This window comes from Seriola lalandi, unplaced genomic scaffold (assembly GCF_002814215.2).
Source record: "Seriola lalandi dorsalis isolate HSWRI2012SDOR001 ecotype SW California unplaced genomic scaffold, Sedor1 jcf7180002054464, whole genome shotgun sequence".
Classification (NCBI taxonomy): Eukaryota; Metazoa; Chordata; class Actinopteri; order Carangiformes; family Carangidae; genus Seriola; species Seriola lalandi.
This window is the reverse complement of record NW_019525017.1, coordinates 964,860-983,691: the sequence shown is the minus strand read 5'-3', so window position 1 is coordinate 983,691 and position 18,832 is coordinate 964,860. Positions and strand designations below refer to the sequence as shown.

Sequence of the window (18,832 nt, the reverse complement as noted above, 5' to 3'; positions counted from 1 at the left end):
GTTTTGCTGAGAATTTAAAAAGGAAATTCTATCGGTTACGCTGGTCAAATTTACAGTGTACTGCATTGTAAAATGATTCTCTACATTTACAGTTCATGTGCTGATTTCAGATATGTCAAATATGATGAATGTGAGTTCTTCATTTTTTTTTTCCTTATCGTTAGTATGTATAATGTTTGTTGATGATTCAGAATTTACAAATACCTACAATCCACCGCCAGCTGGATGCTGCCAAGCAAACATGTAATTATCAAGCTTATTTTTTTAGACATGCGACATCAAGATTTCAATGTCGAAAGAACGACATTTTATTTTTTGATGTTTTACGTAAAGTAGATAAAATTCCCATTGTCAGTTACACAAATAAAGAAAATCATAAAAAAACAAACATAAAATTTTGTGACATGCAATCTTACACAACATCAAAGTTGTTTAGTTACCTCAGTCACTGACTGTGCAGTTGTGGCAGTGCAACCGACTGAGGACTGAAGATAAGGTCGATGAGTATCGATTAAAAAAAAGTGGTGACATTTGACTTTTTTTCCTACTTACCCGCATCATTTAAAAACCTAAAATGCTAAAACGATATTTACTATAACATATTACTATTTGGGTGTAAATACTGTTTAAAAGGCATTTTTTATCCATTAATTCTGTAAACCATCTCCTGTAGCAACCACAGATACTATGGAGAACCAATGAGGTTTCAATGAGGTCGACAAACTCCAGTCTGAAAACTGGTGATGGAAAAAAATCAAAAAGAAAGAGAGAAATGTTCATGAGTTGATTGAACGAGATCGAACAGCACCGTCATCTTCATCGTCATTTCGCTCTTCCTCTCCCTGGGTGAGTGGCTCTCTGTCTGAGTCTCTCTCAGCCTGCCCTGACCTCTTAGTCGTCTTGTTCAGGGTCCCGCCCTGCAGGAAAACAAATATTAACTGAACACACTGTACATGGTGATAAAGTCAGCTCACACAAGACACATACAGAACATATATAAAACGGTACACAGGCAGTCTAGGAGATGTCTGACCTGTCTGTGGTCGACAATGTTGAGCAGCACTGACGTGATGATGCAGCCGATGGTGTTGGCCAACATGAAGATCATCATCCTCTGCCAACGCCACAACGGAATCTTTGTTTCACTGGCCGAAAAATTTAGAAAACCGTACAAGTAAGTCAGGATATATAAAATAAAGCATGGACCATCAGTGCAGTGCAGTGTTACCTACCTAGACTTGGTGCCTAAGATCTGTCCGACAACCAGATTGGAAACCCCAATCCCAACCATCTGTATGGACGTGGCCAAGCCCATGGCTGTTCCCAGAGTCGCCTGAGGTACCACGAGGGGAATAGACGGCCACATGCTGGCCTGTGATACAGCACCGAAAGGAAAAAGACAACACACATCAAATCAAATGAAAACAAAGTGTAAATTATTTTCATTTTCTGTTCCTTTTTTTTTTTTACATTTACCCCATTCGGCCACTAATGTAGAGGGATTGGAAACTATAATAAACACTACATACAATATACTGTAGAATGATTTAAGGCTAATCATTCACAGTTTAAACAATTTACCAGGACAATGATTAGTGAAATTTATGACATATGAGAACAACATTGACATTTAACTGAAATATAATTACGTGTTAGTTGAGTCTATTTGAGTCAAACTCACAGCAGCGAAGGAGTAGGTGACTCCCAGCCATATGGTGGAGACCAGAGGAGGGACGAAAGTGAAGGCCAGGAGTCCAAACACAGGCAGCGTGAGGACTGCACAGGTCAATGCAAAAATGCCCCGCAGACCCACATAATCCTAGAAGGCACATACAAGAAGGTCACGTATTACACCAACCTACCTTCTTGTTTTACACCACTTCATACTAGAGGTTTTTGAATAATTTTGGGACAGGAAACAGTTTTAGGATACAGATACTTACTATGAGAATGCCTACGCTGGCTGACAGGACCAGTGAGCTGTCATAAACTGCCCCAGCGATATAGGCCGCCTCCTTCTGACTATAGCCACTGTACTTATCCTGAATGAACTTACTGTATAGGAAAAACACAGCATGGGTGTCCATGTTAAAACAGAATGAGTGCTCATGTTTATGCACCATGCATCAATATATTTCTGTCTGTCAGGATCCCTACAAATAATACTGTGTGTACAGTACTAGCCTTTAAGAAACCCACTTCAAATATATGCATGAGTTGTGCGTTGATAACTCTACCTGGCATCTGCAATGAACGGGAAGATGCCGTTGTAGAAGAACATGATGGTGAGAACCAGGAGCCAGTATCTTAGCGACAGGAGCTTCACATCCTGAATCCTCTATACACACGTACACACAAACAAATAATTGAGTCCGTGCAATCGCTTCAGGACGTACTGCGTGCACACAACTAAACAGTGACGGATACTTTATAATGATGCTGAAATCGGGTTATTTTTAAAAGATAGTGCCATACCACTTTACGAGATTCCTCTTGGATGGCTCCATCAAGACCGAGCTGCCTCATTCCAACCTTGTCCAGGGCACTGACTATGATGGCAGATATAAAGCCCAGCACACATAATATTGCACCTAGAAAACAAAGCATTATGTGGCATATAATATGAGAAGAATACATAAATCATGCCATAAAAATCTTCAGGTTACGTACCACCCCAGAGTGTCCACTGCATGCCATAATTGTCTTCAAACTTCTGGGTGAGGAAGAAGTTCAGGACTGAACCCAAGCGTGAGAAAGCCAGGGTCAGACCAAAGGCCAAGGCCAGCTCCTTCCCTTTGAACCAGAAGGCTGTGATGCGGTTCTGAACAACTAGCAAGGAGGAGGATGTGAGTACGGTTTAGGAGCATTCCTCAGAGTTGACCATTGTAAAAAGTTTTTGTGCCTGTAAGGTGGCCTTACTGGTCAGAGATCCATTGCCTGATCCAAACAGCAGTCGGCCTGTCAGCATCAGTGGCAGCAGATAGGGAGTTCCTTTGAAGTGGGAACCCAGTGCAAACAGGGATGAGCCCAAAACACACAGGAAAGAAAACAGAAACACCCCGACTGCATAGAGGAGGAGACAGACATTGAAATATTTTTATTTGTCTTGTACTTGTTTAAACAGATTTGCAAATAAGATGAAAATAAACTTACAGCGGTTTCCTAATTTGTCAATCAGGAACCCCGCGATAATCACCACTACTGCATTCCTGTTGATAGGAGAGAAAAACGACGACTGAAGCTGTACTCTAATAAGCCATTTATCAGTTTATGTGCAGTTCAGTCAATGTGTGCGTGTGTGTGTGTACTGACGTCCAAGCATAGATTGCATAGAGAAGATTATACTGCTGAGGGCTCATCCCCAGTCCCTCCACACAGTCCACTGTCCCATTGATCACTGTTGCATTGGGACATGTCAGGTTCTGGTCAGATAAGAGGAAGGCAATGATTTTAAGTTAGTATCTCACCAAAAACTGAGGTCAGAGCTGGACATCCTGATACCAAATTACAGAGGTACAATGTTGAGTAAATGTGGAGAAATCATTTGATACTGATAATATCATTAAGCTGTTCTGCCCTGCTACCTCTTACTCACCCCTTGGAACTGATCCTGTAGGACACTGGGGATGTCAAAGCAGAAGTAGGAGCCAAATGTCAGCAAACAGTTGAAGAACAGCACCACAAAGCGATAATATGCTGTAAAAACAACAAAGAATGGGATGACTGGTTTCCCCCAGCTGTTTCAACTTCACAAACTATTACTATGAAAGTGGACAAGAAGGGATATGGATGGACAAGAAGAGGTACTGACACAACTGAAGGCTTCAGTATTCCACCACATAGCAATGACTCAAAAGAAGTTCAATTGCATGGCTCATCATCTTGCAGATTAAGTTAAAAATTCAAGTGAAATAACAATAACAACAGCACATGAGCAGAGGGGGACTTTAAATTCTGTTAGCTGATTTTCCCTCCTTAACTTTTTCCTAATAGCAGCTTTCGTGTTGACCTCCCTGCAGAATTAGCTCATAGCCTGCCTTTTATTGTTTGTTTGTTTTTAACAATACATTCCTAAGATAGTAAGTCATTAGCTAAAATTAAAGTTCTGGCTACTTCCCATTTAGTCACATGAAATCAGCGTAAAATGCTGAGCTGGTCATTCAGTGGCCCAGTTTTTCAGGGAAGTATATTGTAGGTTTACGACACAGAGGTCTGGTGCTCTAGCAAGGCAACATTTGGTGACTAAAGTAGCAAACTTTTGAGAATTAACACTATAGTAAAACGTACCTCTCTCTGCCGGTTGCGCCATTGTGTGGAAGAAGGACGTTAGCAATAAAATAAAACTTCCAAATCACATCCTTTAGTGTTGTTTACATAAACAGCCTGGAGTATCGGGGGTCGCAGGGAACGGTGACGTCTGCTTCAGCTACTCTGGCCTGGAGTCTGCAGACCGCAGCTCTTTAAGCTACATGGATCGATCTGTTGTTGTGTAAGGAGGAAGCCGATGGTTTGGAAATCTGCGCACATAACATACCAGACCGGTTTTTTGTGCAGAAACTTTATTTATAAAGAATAGTACGGAATAATTAAAATTATTAATCAACCTTTTCAACAGCAGTTTACTGTTGTATTTATGTAATTTTAAAAACCTTTGTAGGAAAAGAAAAAAGAAGAAGAAGTCCGGACAGAAATTGTAATCCTTTGCTTTTTTCATATTTAAAATATATAAATACGCGTTTTCTTTCACTAATTAAATTTGAACAATATTTTTCAATTACAATTATTAAGTGTTGGGATTTACAAAAAAAAACTACAATTACAATCAATGTGAGCCAAAAAGCACAAGTTAAAAATATAACTGGGTGTAAACATTTGTATGGTATTTTATTCTTGTTTATTCTTATTATTTTTGAATGCACCATTAACATCCCTAAAATCTATTACATACACATCCTTTCGGATTTCTTTCCAGCTAACATTGCCTTTTTATGCTTGTCAAATCAACATTTAATTGAAGTTTCAGTCTATTAAAATCTTCATAAAAACAATGGAGCAAAAAGGATAAACCAAAACCATCAAATTGCCCATTAGGGCTGCTTACTTTAGTATGACTCTGAGATAACAACTACATTGGTCACCTCAATATTTACATATTCACATTTTCATATTGAGAATAAATCTTGTACAACTGAAGATAGGTTGCGGTGTATATATGTGGTTCCAGTACCAAGTCTGATCACACATAAAGTACAGCTAAATGTTAGTTTTAAATCTTTTAAAGTCCACCATTCCTTCCTTGCGTCATTGTGTCCTGAAATTTAAATCAATAAAACCAACATGTGTCGACCGGTTTGTAGTCCACCTGCTGACAGCTGCTATGTGTCTCTCTTTGACTTCTGCTATTTCTAATTAAAGACCCGTAATTTACTTTATATTATAAGATATCTCTTTGTAAAGGGTTCTTGCAGGGTAAAATGCGAATATATATAGCGCGTTTTACAGTTGTCCCTCGGTGGACACCATAGGACACTGGTGCTACAAACATTGTTGTCCCAATTTAAAGGGTAGCATGCGCTTCATAAACTGTGTGTTCACGTAGGTGGACTATGCCTTAAACCTTGGAAATGTCTGTCTTGCGTAGGGCTAAAACATGGGAAATATCTGAGTCTGAAGAGGAAACCGACACCGACACAAAGTCCGATTTAAACCATGATGAGAGCAGTGAAAGAGCGACAACAGTCAGCACGGGCTTGAAAAAGGATCCGAGTTCACAACACAAACGCAAAACCTCGTCAGCAACAAGAAGTGAGTCTAGTCACACTTCTGCTTTGCCTCCTCCGCGGCCAGGACGCTCCGGCACACCAAGTCCTGCGAGAAAACGCCGCACCAAGGAAGAGATAGAGGCGGACAGAGAGAAAGCCAGGGAGAGGAAGGAGGAGAGAGAGAGGCAGAGAGCAGCCAGAGCCCAGGAGAAGGAGGAGAGGAGACAGGAGCAGCAGAGGAGGAGAGAAGCCGCGGAGAACCTCAAGAGTCTCAGGCCGGAGAACTGCCTCAAGTGTCTGACTGTTTGCATTGATCCAGGTAAGCAGGCTCACCGTGCTGCCTTCAGGTGCTGTCGGAAACTTTGCGGCCATTTGCTGAAATTGACAACATGTCATGTCATTAGGTTATAACAATAGGCTGCATATAGGGATATGCATCTACTATAAGCCAGTGTGTTTCTCTCCAGCTCTTCTGCAACAGGATGGCTCAGACATCTTGCTGGATACTCTGGCTGCCTTTGAGTGGAGGTTCAGCATTGAGAGCCAGCAGCTTCCTCACTGCATCACCTGGACCAGAGATTTACCCCAGGTAAGCACAGGATGCTTTTCATAAGAGACAAACCCAACAATACTAAAATTCAACTGACCTGGAGCTTGTGGAGCGTGCGGAGCTGCTAATGAAAATGTCCACATCTGAATGTTTTGTGTACGCTGCATGTTATCTACATCTGTAAAGTCCATATCTGGACTCTTTCTTTACATATGCTCAGTATGTCCTTCATTTTTCCAGTTTCTTCAGTGCAATCATCACAGTTTTGTTTTTAGCAGGGAGACGACGGGATGGGCTCAGTGGAGGAGGAGCAAGTGCTGCTGGTGCTGGGTCTGACTGACTTCATGGAGATGGTGGTTTCCGTGAAGACAGTAAGCAGCCTTTCAAGTTGTAATAAATGAACTCTATTGGCAGCCCACAGGATGGACTCTGCAATAATGTATTTTGTTGCCCCTGCAGATGCTAGACAGTGAAGGGGAGGAGACAGGGGTGGGGTCTTTTCTCAGTCCTCTTTTGGAGTGTCTCAACTGTGATGCCAGGAAGGTTGTCACTCTCTTAGTGACAGACTCTCAGCCAGATTACAGGTCAGTGTATCTGACTGTGACTGCGGCCTATGATGGGCAGAGAGATAGATACTAAATAACTCTTTATTCAGTAAATTTATTATTCTGAATGTATTCGTCTCTAGCGGGATAAAATACTTGTGCGTTAGCTTTCAGACTGACCTGACTTATTGGTTTACTTACCAACAGGACAAATGCTTGTGATGTGCAATCTGAATTAGGAATGGAGAATCTTGATATTGAAGAGGTTTGTTTACTTTAAATCATCATAATTTTCAGACCTTAACTTACCTGCATGTGAGAGAAATGATGTTCACTGTCCACAGAAGATGAGAGATTTCTTTGGTACTGTCTTTCCAGGTCCTTGTTTACCTACAGCTTTGCAAGAATATCTCACTGGTCTTCCTGGATGGCTGGCAGGACGTCACCAACCACGTGTGTGCTGTCACTAAGGCCTTGTCAAAACGCCCTTTCAAGTATGCACCTACTCGTGTTTTTGTCACATTAACAGAAAATCAAAGTTTCCTTCAGACATCGACTCTAAACTGTTATTGGCCTGTTAAAAACAAATATACTTGCTCACTAACCATATAAACAACGCTGTTCTCTTTCACTCATGAGATGTCCTTCAATGTCCTCACAGACTCCTGACAGAGCGAGCAGAGCTGCCCTTCTGTGTGGACGGTTCGTGGGCCAGCGGGGTTCGGGTAGAGAGGGATGGCTCGGAGCTGATCCAGGTCTGGAGCAAACAGATCCAACAGCTGAACAGAGTTAGCCCTGCTGTGGCCTCCACTGTGACTGCAGCCTATCCCTCTCCTCAGCTGCTGCTGCAGGTAGACCGGAGTGCTCCTCAACATGGTCCTGCAGAGCTTCTTTACAGAATGAATTCACAAAAATATAAATTTTTCTCGTAATTCAATTCCCATGTTTTTTTTGTTTATTTTTTGTTTTGTTTTTAGGCGTACCAGAGCTTGGGGTCCGAAGAGGAGAGGAAGGGGCTGCTGGCTGGTCTCATAGTGAAAAGCGGAGGTAAAGAGAGACGTATAGGACCAGAGATATCAGCCAGAGTTTACCGCTGCTTCACAGCCCAGAACCCCCAGCTGGTCCTGGACTAATTTGTAAAATGAGATGGATGGATATCAGCGAGGATTAATCTGGTTTCTAATGACACTGTGTCACCACTTGGCTGCTAATACATAAATGTTGATGTTTACAAGCTAAATATATTCCTTAGATATCATGTTCACCTTCCAGGAAAGTATTATTTATACTCATCTGAACCTCTGCAGATTCAAGGAGTAGAATATGTTTTGTAAAATAAGGAATAATACAATGTATAATATGTTAATACAATAATCTATTATGTATAAATGTAAGCTGTGCTCCATTAACTGTATAATATTATTTGTATATGTTTGAACTAGTGTATAAAATGAGCTGCAACAGAACCTTTTAATTTAATTTTATAGAATTGCCTCTGTAAGAAAGTTCATAAACAAAGCATAAATGTACAAAGAAAAGCACTGAGTAGCAAATCCTCTTATAAGCATGAACACAACCACTGTTGATATTCAAACCAAATGCTGATTACAAAACACATTTACAAAAAAGTAATTTCCGAAGTATCAAAAGCAACTCCTTTCCCCCTGGAGTCTATCCCTGAGAATAACAAGGGTGTTTTTTTTTGCTTTTTTGTCAGAGTCATATTTGGCAAACATCAGGCCTCACAAAGACAGTGACTGGCATATTTTAAAGATAAAATGAAGAAAAAACCTGAGTAATACATATGGCTCTTATTAGCCCCATGATAGAAATTGGCTAAAATGAGAGTGAATGACCTCAATGTCACTCTAATATCTGAACTGCATTAAATGTCTCACAGACTACAGACTCACTCCCTTCGCCCCATTCATTGAGAAATTTGCCCCGAGTGACACAACATTGCTAGATAAAAAAGAGAAACAACAATCCAATTAAATATCCACTCAAATATTGGCTAAAGAATGAGAATGCTGTTTTATCCATGATTTCAAACAGGAGACACTGATGGCAATGGTAGAATAGCTGTGTGCCAAATACTTAGAACTACGTTTTGACTACTATGTCATGTCCAGCGGCATCTTTTGCATTGGTACTCCTCTGGCTCAGAGCAGCAGCTATCGTAGTCACTGCTGGGAGGAGTTGGAGGGCAGTGGCAAGTGCAGGGCTGAGTTTGAGGTGATGTTTGACAGGGGCACTGGTATGAGACTGTGTCAGGAAATGGGCTGGTGCAGGGGCTCGGAGAGGCGCAGGCACTCAGGCTGGATACCGGGCTCATGATGGGGCTGGGGCTGGGGCTCGAAGGTAGGCTCGTCTCTTCGTAGAAGTCCTCAAGCAAGTCGCTGTGCTGCTCTGAGGCTTCAGGGCTGCTGCTGAGGGTGAAGACCCAGCCCAGCTGTGTGTGGAGGAGGGTGCGCAGGCCTGGGGGCAGCTCCAGAGCACCAAGCATGTCTGGGCAGCAGGGCAACATTTGACGGAGTCGGGCACAGCAAAGGTACTGCAGGGAGGTGGGTGTATAGCAGGCACGGATCACCTTCATACTGCTCTTGGCTGCTGTGGAGCACACCATGGGGTAGAACTTCTTGTTCTGCAGCCTTGTGGCAGCGACACCTGTTGTAGCAGAAGAGGTGACAGGATGAAAACACTGAAACATTAAAATTCTATTTCCTTTGACTGTATATGAAGTTTAATTATGCTGCTTTAATTACAGGGAAACACGCACCTATGCAGTGCCGATTCTTGTAGAAGGTCAGGGTACCATGCCAGGTGTCCAGGTGCAACCCTATGATGGAGCCTTGCCCAAATCGAGAGGAGAACTTCACTTTGTCCCCTTTGTGCTGGAGGAGACCTTTAAACACATGTAGATAAGAAATTAAACTGATTATTTCGGTCAAAAAGTCTCTATCCAGTTCACAGACTCCTCTGATAACTCATGGTCTATTGTAATCCCTGTACTCTGACTCTCTAACCTGTGTAGGAAAGTCCCCAACTGTCTTCATCATGGCCCAGCAGGCTGCCAAAGCTGTATTTGAACATCTCAAGGTTCACCTCTGAAGTTCCAATTCCCACCATCTACAACAATCAAACAACAGAAAACAAAACCTCAGAAGAGAGCAGTAGCAGTTCTAGCTCATCATTAGATTATAGACTGTAATGATACTTAACATTCATCTTTTCAAACAGAGGTTGAGAGGAACTTTCACGAGTGTTTTAGGCCACTGTTAATTTAACTTGAGTATGATTCAAGAGACTGCTACCTACCATATCGGTTCCATAGACAGGAGAGGTCATCTTGACTTCCCAGAAGTGTTGGCCGTCTGCCAGCTCCTTGGTGCCGCGAATGGCAGCTGTGCCACAGCTGTAGTCGGAGTGAAAGCTCACCTTCCTGTTGTCACAGCTGAGGAAAGCTCCGGAGGATTTGCAGTTCTCATCCCATACCCAGTCAAAACCTGAAAACACACCAGACATGTGTGCTACACTGACCGGCTACGATTTCATACTTTGTAATTCATTATACCTATGTCAAGGACATTTTTACTTAGGCTATGTCAGTCTGTTGGTTGGTCCACCACTTTGATCCTGACTGAAATATCTCAACAACCACTGAATGGACTAATGTAATGTAATTTGTTATTTGCAATCATGGTCCCCAGAGGACATAGCCGACTGACTCTTGTGATCCTCTGACTCGTCCTGTAGGTCTACTGCCACCAGCAGGTCAAAGGGTTTTCACTTTTTCTGTGAAATATCTTAACTGCACAGGCTGGCACAAAATCGTGCACAGACGTTCATGGTTGCCAGACGATGAATGACTTTGTAGTTTTGACTGAAATGTCTCAACAAGTATTTGGACAGATTGCCATGAAATTTTGCTACTAACATTTATTACAAGGGCATCAAATAACCTGACAAATAACCTAGTCCAGTTGTTTTCGATTTAAAAAAAACTCCTTTAGGATACTATGACCTGGACAAATGAGAATATACACAGGCTACTAACATTTGTGTCTCCCTCAGGATGAAATGTAATAATGTAACTCATCTGGCACTATTACAGGTCAAAATGTAATAACATTCCCTTCAGCATCATCTGTACTTAGTTTGATGCTAATTATAAAATCTTAGCATGCTAGCATGCTAAACTTAGATGATAAACATTAAACCCTGTAAGCTTCAGCATGTTAGCTAACATCGTGAGCATGTCAGCATGCTGACATTAGCATTTAGCTCAGCACTGTAAGATTGCAAGCATGGCTTAGGACACTTTTATCCTGTTTGTGTCTCTGTTACTAGGATATTTTCACTTCATTTTATTAAATACATGAATAGAGTCAGTGGAATTATGCCATATGACAATCAATAATTACCAAGATTTTGAAATTGATAACAGTTTTTAGCCTTAACTCTAAAACAAACAGTGAAAGGGACTTAACGTTGATTTTTGCTGGGTAAATAAACCAGTTTAATTCAAATTTGGAGTGAGCAAATTATGTTTTTTCTATTAGTGTATAGTATCAGTTCATTATCCCATGATCTGGTTTACTAAAATTGATTGGGATATTGCTTAATATATAGAGATGCTTTCAAAAGCCAAATATAGTAATGTACTTTCATATTACTGTCAAGGGTTTATATTGTTATATTAGTCTGTGCAGCCTCAACACCACACTTTATAGAGTACCCTGCTGTGTTCATATACTGTATTACTGTGTTCGTCAACTTTTGCTCACCTTGATCCTCTTCCCCACAGACGCAGTCACTGATAAGAATGTATCCTGGGCTGAGCTCTTCCTGACGGTCACACTGGCAGAAAGACTCCCCTATCACTGGCACAGTGCAGGGCAAGGCCACCACCTCAGTGACAGTCTGGGAACTCGCCAGGTAGTCCACGTCAGACTCCAAATCGCTGATCTGGTTGACACACACAGTACAAACGGCATCTTGTAAGTCCATAGACATGGCCATAGTCCAGAGATGTTGGCTCAGTGGCAAGGACAGGAATTAGATCCAGGATTATATTTGACGTTTTATCAATTGCCCTGTCTGCTGTGATGCCCTTGTAAAGCCCTATAGAGACCTTATAGGCAAGAAAGAGCAAATTAAAGAGCAAACTAAAAGAATAACAGGTCGCTAAGTCTCGACTGGAAAATGATAATCTTGCAGTGTCGCACACACTTCAAAGGGCTAAATGAGAGCCATCACCCATATCCCATGTTTCAAAACCTTTTCACTAAAAGCTGTTCATGGTTCCTATTGGTGAGAGAAGTCATGTGTGCCAGTAAGTAAAATTAGACCCCTTCCAAAAATACTGGAGACCTGACCATGTCTTTACACACAGCCATTTCAGACAGGGAAGAGTCCCAGTGGAAAACTACTGGTACTCAGGTAGAAATATGATCTTTCATATCATGACTCTCTTTGATTTTCTCCTCTTTTCTGCGGAAAAAAACGCTGGATATAGCTGTTTCATATCGCCTAACATCAAGCAAGTGATGCTTGTAAGTGTATCGTTCTCCTCTTATACCAAATATACATTACATCTGAATTCCCCAGAACACCACCTCCTTCTAAATCCCTACTTTTTTCCACTTCTCTATTCGTGTTTGACCTATTTTCGTCTTTTGTTCTGGCCTAAAAACCCCAGTGTCTCACCTGTGTTGTTGTCTGGCCTTCCCACTGCTCTCTGTCCAATGTCTGGATCACTTCCATGGCATCTGTCTCCTGCCGTATTTCGCTCCAGGCCAAATGCCGAGTCCGGCCATTTCTGCCTCTTCTCAGCATGGCAGCTCTGTGGACAGCAGATCCAACACCTTATGACCAGCTGTTATCTGTACAGTGGGCCATGTACTTTGTAAGTAAGGTCAGTGTTAAACTCCAACTTCAGTACTTCTTTATTCTTTGATTGGTTTGTTGAGGTCAGATTAATTTTTGACACATTAACAAGCATAACTGATTACACATTTTCCAAACCTAGCAGGCCATATTCAAGGAAGAGAGACAGAAATAACTTTGTATTTCACACTGAAGAGGGCTTTCTGGGAATTCACATCACACTGAATCAACTGAAAATTGCAAAATTAAATCTCAAACAAATGATACGGTGAATGATACAGAATAGATAGTTGTTTGCATTATTTCATTTTCAAAGATGAGGTTTGACGAATGAATTCTAGGGTGCAATGTGCACATTTTTCCAACTTGCATAGGAAAGTTACCTCGCATTCTCATAATGTTTCTCAAATGCTTCCAAAACTGGTTGAACAGCTTAAATGAAGTCAGAAAAAATTGCAAATAGGAAACAATCAACAGTGTGTTTACTTTCCTAATCTGCTCTTACAGTCAATAGGAAGCTGCAAAATAGCATTGTAAGGGAAAAATGTCTAGCCTCCCGCAGACTGATCTTTGTGTGGTGGCTTGCCTATTTCTATCTGCCCCATATGCCACAGTTGGCAGAAGGAAGTGTTTCCAGCCACTTCTTTAACCTTTAAACCCAACCCTCTGCTTTGCCACTGTGGCAGCACGTTAGCTAGCTTCATTATCACATAGACACAGATAAGGTCATCTAACCTAGTGACCAAAATGCATACAGAGCTCAAATCATAGGTTTTCATATACTTGTCTTCACACCTGCCCTAATACTGACTATGACATCTTACTAAATATCTGGCAGTTTAATGAAGGTGGATCAAAAACTCTGTGAGAACAATTAAAACGTCTCATCTTGTATAACTTTTGGAGACATCTTGTTAAGTTGGTTCCATCATGACACAGAACAACAAACACTGACACTGCATGTGCTTTATCAAGACTGTTTTAATAAAGACTAAGTAATCTGTGACAAGGTCATTATTCATTATGCCTGTAATCAGTTTGTATTTATATAATATGTACTAACTCAAGCATAATTCTTAGTTGGATATTTTTGTAACTTCACACTCTGTTCTGGCCTTTATGACCCAGAAAACAGGGCAAAAACAAGACACAAAGACAAGTATGCTTGCTTTTAAAAAGAATATATATCCGGTGTTGAACTATTTACCACCTTCACAGTCAATAATCAGTACAATCAATTGCTTCAATTGCAGTGTTTTATTTTTCTGAAAAGTAAGTCAAGAGTTCATTTGTAGAAGTAAGAGAAAACATGTTCTACATTACAAATTATTATTTTGTGCTATATTACAATTGTTATAGATTTATTCTATATTATAATAACCTATAGGTACCTCAACCTGATAGCATTTCTCAGTTAATGCCAGCACTGAACACAGCAGCTGGTGACTGCTTTGCAAGCAGGTGCAGGAGATAAATACCAATAATTTAGATTAGTAAATCTGGAGCTAGTCTCACTTTAATTGGGCCTTACCCCACATACTGTAAATGCATCATCTGGTCAAGCTAGTCAGGACTAATTACAGTATCTTTGTCAGCCAATGTTTTGATGCCTATGATATGAATGCAATCTGCAGTAGGAGTGTGACGTTGATATGAATGAGTTATGTTTAAGACACTAAATTACTGAAAATGTTTCTGTTGTCAAATCAAATCACTGTCTGTGTCCTGCCCAGTTTCCATTCTAATACAACTGAATCTAATCCTCTATTCACTAGACAAGCCAGTGCAATAAAACTATCTACATTTCTCCTTGTAAGTCATTCTAGACAATATCATTGGAGTGCCTAAAGTACCGTTTGTATGTTGATGAAATGTTCCACAACCCAAAGTCTATTTTGTTGTTTCTTTAACTTAAAAGCTTAAAAACTTCGTCACCCACAGTGCAGCAGGAATATGTAAATTTCAAAGGCATTCATGCTCTTACCTTGCAGTAGTCTTCCTGTATACTGTCTTGCAATGGCTCATTTGGAAGCTGGTGTGCCTCTATACCCGACCGAGTGACAGGTGCAGTTTGCACTCTGTCCCACTTCTAGGCGACCTAGACGTAAACATTACTTCTCCACGCCCTCGTCTTGTGCTTATTGGATAGGGCCTGTGTGGAGGAGGGATTTATGTTAATTAACTTAGTTACCTTTACCTAAATGGGGTGACAATATGTAGAATAACTGTGGCCTTTGTTCAAATGATGAGATGTGTGTTGAGTTTATAACACAGGGAGGGGAATACCCATCATGTACTGAAAAACTTATACAATGTACTTGGTATCTATCGTTCACCAGACCTATTAAATTCTAACATTTAGGTTGTTATCATTTTGTTATGCTGTTATTAATTATTTTATTGAAATAGGATTCACGAATTTAACACATGACTTAAATCAACGTGTATAAAGATTTTGGCATAATCAACTTAAGCAAACAGGATAATGTTAAATAGATACATGTTCCTATCTGTGTCCATATATGGCAATATATGTATATATATGGAGCCAACTATTTGTCAAGTTCAGGTTGTTATTGTCGTTTTTAGGCTAAGACATCTATGCATTTGCCTTAGTAACCCAGCCAGGTTGGTGCAGATTCTGAGAGTTTGTGGTGCACTGGAACACACCATGATGTGCCCCGGCAGCCTATTGGTGGCGTTGCAAAAGGGGCGGAACTTAGTTGCAAGAAGTGCTGTGTCATTGGATAGGTGGCGCATGACGATAGACGGAAGTATTTCATTCCTGTGCTATGTGCGTGTTGTATCCCCGAATCTAAAATATGGAACAAAATAATGGTAAGTCGAATTTATCGTTCAACAAATGATTTTTAGGAGGCTTCCGTCTTTCTTGTAGTTTGTTTCATTCTTACATAAACCGTGAATGTTCAAGCTAAGAGATGGCAGCTGACGTATTCGTTAATACCTTGTATACGTTGTTCGCAGAAGCTAACTATAAATTAGCTAAATTTTTATAACTTCAAAACCCTCTAAAATCTGTTTGTAAGAAGAGGCAGTTACATACTGAGTAATGTTGTCTATTATCCACAAGAAACTTTAACCTACTTACTGTGTGTTGAACTTGTGAACTCGGCTGACGAAACCCCCTAACTGCGACATTTCTCTCTGACCCTTGTTTCAGATAACTTTGAACGGTTCAAATTACCCTCGGTCATAATTTACTGCCATATACGATTTAGAAATAACCCTTACATGCATCTGCTGCGCTCATGCGGAACTGACTTATTTTTCCTCCTTTTCATATGAGACGGGGGCCTGACCCAGGTCCGGCATGTTGTGTTGGTCCTGTCAGGGAAGGGAGGTGTGGGCAAGAGCACCATCACCACAGAGTTAGCTCTGGCTTTCAGGCATGCTGGCAAGAGGGTGAGCTTAAAGAACTGTGTGTACGTGCAGAAATGTTGTTATCCCATGGTTATAATGCATGTTCACTGGCAATGTGTACTTGATGGTACATATATCGTTCACCATTTGCAGTCACTGTCATTCCTAGTCTTGTTTCTTTCTGTACACGGTACCTGACTTGTGTTCATACAATGTCCAGAAATACACCCTAACCCTCTATAACCCAGCCTAATCCTAACAACATTAAAAATGTAACAAAACTGTGTTCATCAGGTTGGTATTCTGGACGTTGACCTGTGTGGCCCCAGTATCCCGCGCATGCTGAGTGTGGGCAGGCCTGATGTACACCAGTGTGACTCAGGCTGGGTGCCAGTCTACACTGATGCCCAGAAGAGCCTCGCCCTAATGTCCATCGGTTTCCTACTGGAGGACCCAGATGAAGCAGTGGTGTGGAGGGGGCCCAAAAAAACAGGTGCGCTATTTTCTAGTTGGAAATTACACAACTGGTCCGTGAGACTATTTAGTCGAGGTAACGTGGGCATCACTTATTGAGAGGGTATATTTCCACATCACCTACTAATAAAATAATAAAAAAATCACCACTTTATGTCTCAACACAAACTTATCTTCTCTTGCTCCATATCCGTTCCGTTCCATCTGTGAATTTCCTTTCCTGCAGCTATGATCGCCCAGTTTGTGTCAGACGTAGCATGGGGGGAGCTGGATGTGCTGCTGGTGGACACGCCACCGGGGACGTCTGATGAGCATTTGGCCGTACTGGAGAACCTTAAAAAACACAGAGTGGATGGAGCCGTTTTGGTCACCACACCGCAGGTACACACTAGACTTATCGACCCAACTGTACATAAAGCACATGGGTGACAGTAAGGGAGGGTTTACACTGACAAACAAACTCATAAATTTAGCTTTGGCTGTTTACCTTTTCAGCCGTATGCTGTATGTGGTTTAGCATATGGCTATTGTTAGACTGGACCCTAACCACAGAAACCCGTTCAGATCCATGACATTAAGTGAAATTGCTCTTGCTGGCTTTCTGTTACAGGCAGTATCTACAGGGGATGTGAGGAGAGAGATCACCTTCTGTAAGAAGACGGGAGTACGAATCCTGGGCATTATAGAGAACATGAGTGGCTTTGCTTGTCCACACTGCTCTGTGAGTAAACTTTCATACTATTGTTTGGGAAATTCAGACTTGAAAAACCAACACCTGCTAATGAAAGTGTAGTTACAGTAATGTGTATCCAGGTGTGACAGGATATAAAGCTAATCTACCAATCAACTGCCTTAATGTCTGTTTAAAATATGTACTTTATTTGATATTGATTTTAAAAAAAAAATACAAATTTGTGTCAAGGTTCTGTGTGGTCAGACTGTATTGATCTTATTAGATACTTTCTTTTCAGGAATGCAGTAATATATTCTCAAAGGGTGGTGGTGAAGAATTGGCCAAACTGACTGGATCCGTGTTCCTAGGTGAGATCAATGAGACTGTATTACATGTAATGTTCGCTCACAGCCACAAGGTGTCACAATACACTGCGAATGCACTTCACTCCTCACCCACCATTCATGATTAAGGAGGCATCTTACATCACTGCCAAAATGGTCGATCCAGATTTCAGCTCAACAGCGGCTTTAAAATACCTCAACGAATACAATGATACATATTTCATCAGTAATTCTTGGTCAAATTAATAGATTGTTTAACAGTTCCCTCAATCGTTATCCGCTTTGTGTGCAGATCAATCTCTTGAGTAATGATGCAGCTAATTCAGCTTACCCTGTGGCAGTGAGAAGCCAGCTGTAGCTCACAGTGCTGCATGGCCAGCAAAGGAAACCGCATTGTGTCACTCATCTTTTAGACAGGGTTTTACACTATTTGATAGGTCAGCGCCCTTGAACACCCACTTGAACATTATCATTAACTAGGTTGTCACTTGAGAGTGTTACTTTTAGACATTAAGGTAGCTGTGAATCATTTCTCAGCAATAACATATCAGGTGTGATATTGTGAAAAGACCATGAAGCTATGAACTGGATCATGTAAGCACAGGCATCAACATTATGTCCTCTCCATTTCAGGTTCTGTGCCCTTGGATCCTCTGCTCAGCAGCAGTATAGAGCAGGGCAAAGACTTCTTACAGTCATTTCCCGACAGCGCCACCTTCAGTGCTATCAACAGCATTTCACAGACTCTGCTCGAGAGTCTCCAAACTTGAGCCATGTCATTAATTTGCTCACATTTCTGGATTATGTTCACATTTTAGCACATAGGCTCTGTGAAAAGTACAATATAATGCAGAACTACTAGTCATTGTGGAAATGTAATGATTTTGATGTTGCATTTTGTCCTGTACAGTTCATAATATAAAACTATTTACTGAATATCTTCTTTTCTATTTTATTTAAAAATCATTGTCTGCCTACAGTATAATACCGGCCTGTATGCAGTTATCTCTCAGTGCTGCAGTTGCAGTTCTTGAGGCATTAACCACAGTGTCACCACAGAGTCAAACAGGAAGAGATGAATACTGTAAATAAGCAATTTTGCTCATCTGAGTTTTACAGCAATTTTACCGACGTACTTTCATTATGAATGCGCTGATAAAAAAGGTCATGCTGCTTGTACAATACTTGAGTATCACAGTGAGATATGCAGAACT

At 41.0% G+C, this 18,832-nt stretch overlaps 4 protein-coding genes across 8 annotated transcripts; 2 read left to right on the top strand and 2 right to left on the bottom strand.

Moving 5' to 3' along the window:
- Positions 1 to 284: 284 nt before the first annotated feature.
- Positions 285 to 4,446, bottom strand: mfsd1l (major facilitator superfamily domain containing 1-like). Its single transcript, XM_023411212.2, has 13 exons — positions 4,288 to 4,446; positions 3,596 to 3,696; positions 3,313 to 3,422; positions 3,154 to 3,209; positions 2,920 to 3,063; positions 2,671 to 2,829; positions 2,476 to 2,591; positions 2,238 to 2,338; positions 1,944 to 2,055; positions 1,682 to 1,819; positions 1,233 to 1,372; positions 1,034 to 1,145; positions 285 to 917 (listed from the first exon to the last, which is right to left on the bottom strand). The coding sequence occupies exons 1-13, from the start codon at positions 4,307 to 4,309 to the stop codon at positions 777 to 779; spliced, it is 1,452 nt and encodes a 483-aa protein (XP_023266980.1). The 5' UTR covers positions 4,310 to 4,446; the 3' UTR covers positions 285 to 776.
- A 1,104-nt stretch (positions 4,447 to 5,550) lies between these two features.
- Positions 5,551 to 8,323, top strand: eme2 (essential meiotic structure-specific endonuclease subunit 2). Of its 3 annotated transcripts, none has more exons than XM_023411367.2 (8): positions 5,551 to 6,081; positions 6,230 to 6,351; positions 6,591 to 6,683; positions 6,772 to 6,896; positions 7,065 to 7,122; positions 7,236 to 7,351; positions 7,519 to 7,708; positions 7,835 to 8,323. In XM_023411367.2, exons 1-8 carry the CDS (start codon positions 5,625 to 5,627, stop codon positions 7,988 to 7,990), a joined length of 1,317 nt encoding a protein of 438 aa, XP_023267135.1. In that variant the 5' UTR covers positions 5,551 to 5,624; the 3' UTR covers positions 7,991 to 8,323. The 3 variants fall into 3 exon arrangements, with proteins under 3 accessions (XP_023267135.1, XP_023267134.1, XP_023267136.1); XM_023411366.2 differs by having other exon boundaries at positions 6,588 to 6,683; XM_023411368.2 differs by lacking the exons at positions 6,772 to 6,896; positions 7,065 to 7,122 and having other exon boundaries at positions 6,588 to 6,683.
- On the bottom strand, positions 8,323 to 16,113 carry spsb3b (splA/ryanodine receptor domain and SOCS box containing 3b). 3 transcript variants are annotated; one of them, XM_087175369.1, is made up of 8 exons: positions 15,999 to 16,113; positions 14,731 to 14,898; positions 12,567 to 12,702; positions 11,645 to 11,825; positions 10,176 to 10,363; positions 9,884 to 9,986; positions 9,637 to 9,762; positions 8,323 to 9,524 (listed from the first exon to the last, which is right to left on the bottom strand). In XM_087175369.1, the coding sequence occupies exons 2-8, from the start codon at positions 14,769 to 14,771 to the stop codon at positions 8,980 to 8,982; spliced, it is 1,320 nt and encodes a 439-aa protein (XP_087031495.1). In that variant the 5' UTR covers positions 14,772 to 14,898; positions 15,999 to 16,113; the 3' UTR covers positions 8,323 to 8,979. The 3 variants fall into 3 exon arrangements, with proteins under 3 accessions (XP_087031495.1, XP_023267132.1, XP_023267131.1); XM_023411364.2 differs by having other exon boundaries at positions 12,567 to 12,742; positions 15,856 to 16,059; XM_023411363.2 differs by having other exon boundaries at positions 15,856 to 16,059.
- nubp2 (nucleotide binding protein 2 (MinD homolog, E. coli)) lies at positions 15,458 to 18,554 on the top strand. Its single transcript, XM_023411369.2, has 7 exons — positions 15,458 to 15,584; positions 16,054 to 16,169; positions 16,422 to 16,620; positions 16,828 to 16,982; positions 17,212 to 17,322; positions 17,573 to 17,642; positions 18,252 to 18,554. The coding sequence occupies exons 1-7, from the start codon at positions 15,569 to 15,571 to the stop codon at positions 18,386 to 18,388; spliced, it is 804 nt and encodes a 267-aa protein (XP_023267137.1). The 5' UTR covers positions 15,458 to 15,568; the 3' UTR covers positions 18,389 to 18,554.
- Positions 18,555 to 18,832: the final 278 nt, after the last annotated feature.

What these genes read in the sequence shown, in the direction of transcription:
- mfsd1l (XM_023411212.2), bottom strand. Translation starts at nt 4,309, where the DNA reads ATGGCGCAACCGGCAGAGAGAG. An exon ending in AAGAGGAATCTCGTAAAGTG is followed by an intron (nt 2,339 to 2,475) that starts GTATGGCACTAT and finishes ACGTGTGTATAG; the next exon opens with AGGATTCAGGATGTGAAGCT. An exon ending in ATCTTAGGCACCAAGTCTAG is followed by an intron (nt 1,146 to 1,232) that starts GTAGGTAACACT and finishes TTTTTCGGCCAG; the next exon opens with TGAAACAAAGATTCCGTTGT.
- spsb3b (XM_087175369.1), bottom strand. Translation starts at nt 14,771, where the DNA reads ATGAGCCATTGCAAGACAGTATACAGGAAGACTACTGCAAG. An exon ending in TACAGGAAGACTACTGCAAG is followed by an intron (nt 12,703 to 14,730) that starts GTAAGAGCATGA and finishes TGCTGTCCACAG; the next exon opens with AGCTGCCATGCTGAGAAGAG. An exon ending in CTGTCTATGGAACCGATATG is followed by an intron (nt 9,987 to 10,175) that starts GTAGGTAGCAGT and finishes TGATTGTTGTAG; the next exon opens with ATGGTGGGAATTGGAACTTC.
- eme2 (XM_023411366.2), top strand. Translation starts at nt 5,625, where the DNA reads ATGTCTGTCTTGCGTAGGGCTAAAACATGGGAAATATCTGAGTCTGAA. An exon ending in GACTGTTTGCATTGATCCAG is followed by an intron (nt 6,082 to 6,229) that starts GTAAGCAGGCTC and finishes GTTTCTCTCCAG; the next exon opens with CTCTTCTGCAACAGGATGGC. An exon ending in GACTCTCAGCCAGATTACAG is followed by an intron (nt 6,897 to 7,064) that starts GTCAGTGTATCT and finishes ACTTACCAACAG; the next exon opens with GACAAATGCTTGTGATGTGC.
- nubp2 (XM_023411369.2), top strand. An exon ending in TTTTGGTCACCACACCGCAG is followed by an intron (nt 16,983 to 17,211) that starts GTACACACTAGA and finishes TTTCTGTTACAG; the next exon opens with GCAGTATCTACAGGGGATGT. An exon ending in TTGCTTGTCCACACTGCTCT is followed by an intron (nt 17,323 to 17,572) that starts GTGAGTAAACTT and finishes CTTTCTTTTCAG; the next exon opens with GAATGCAGTAATATATTCTC.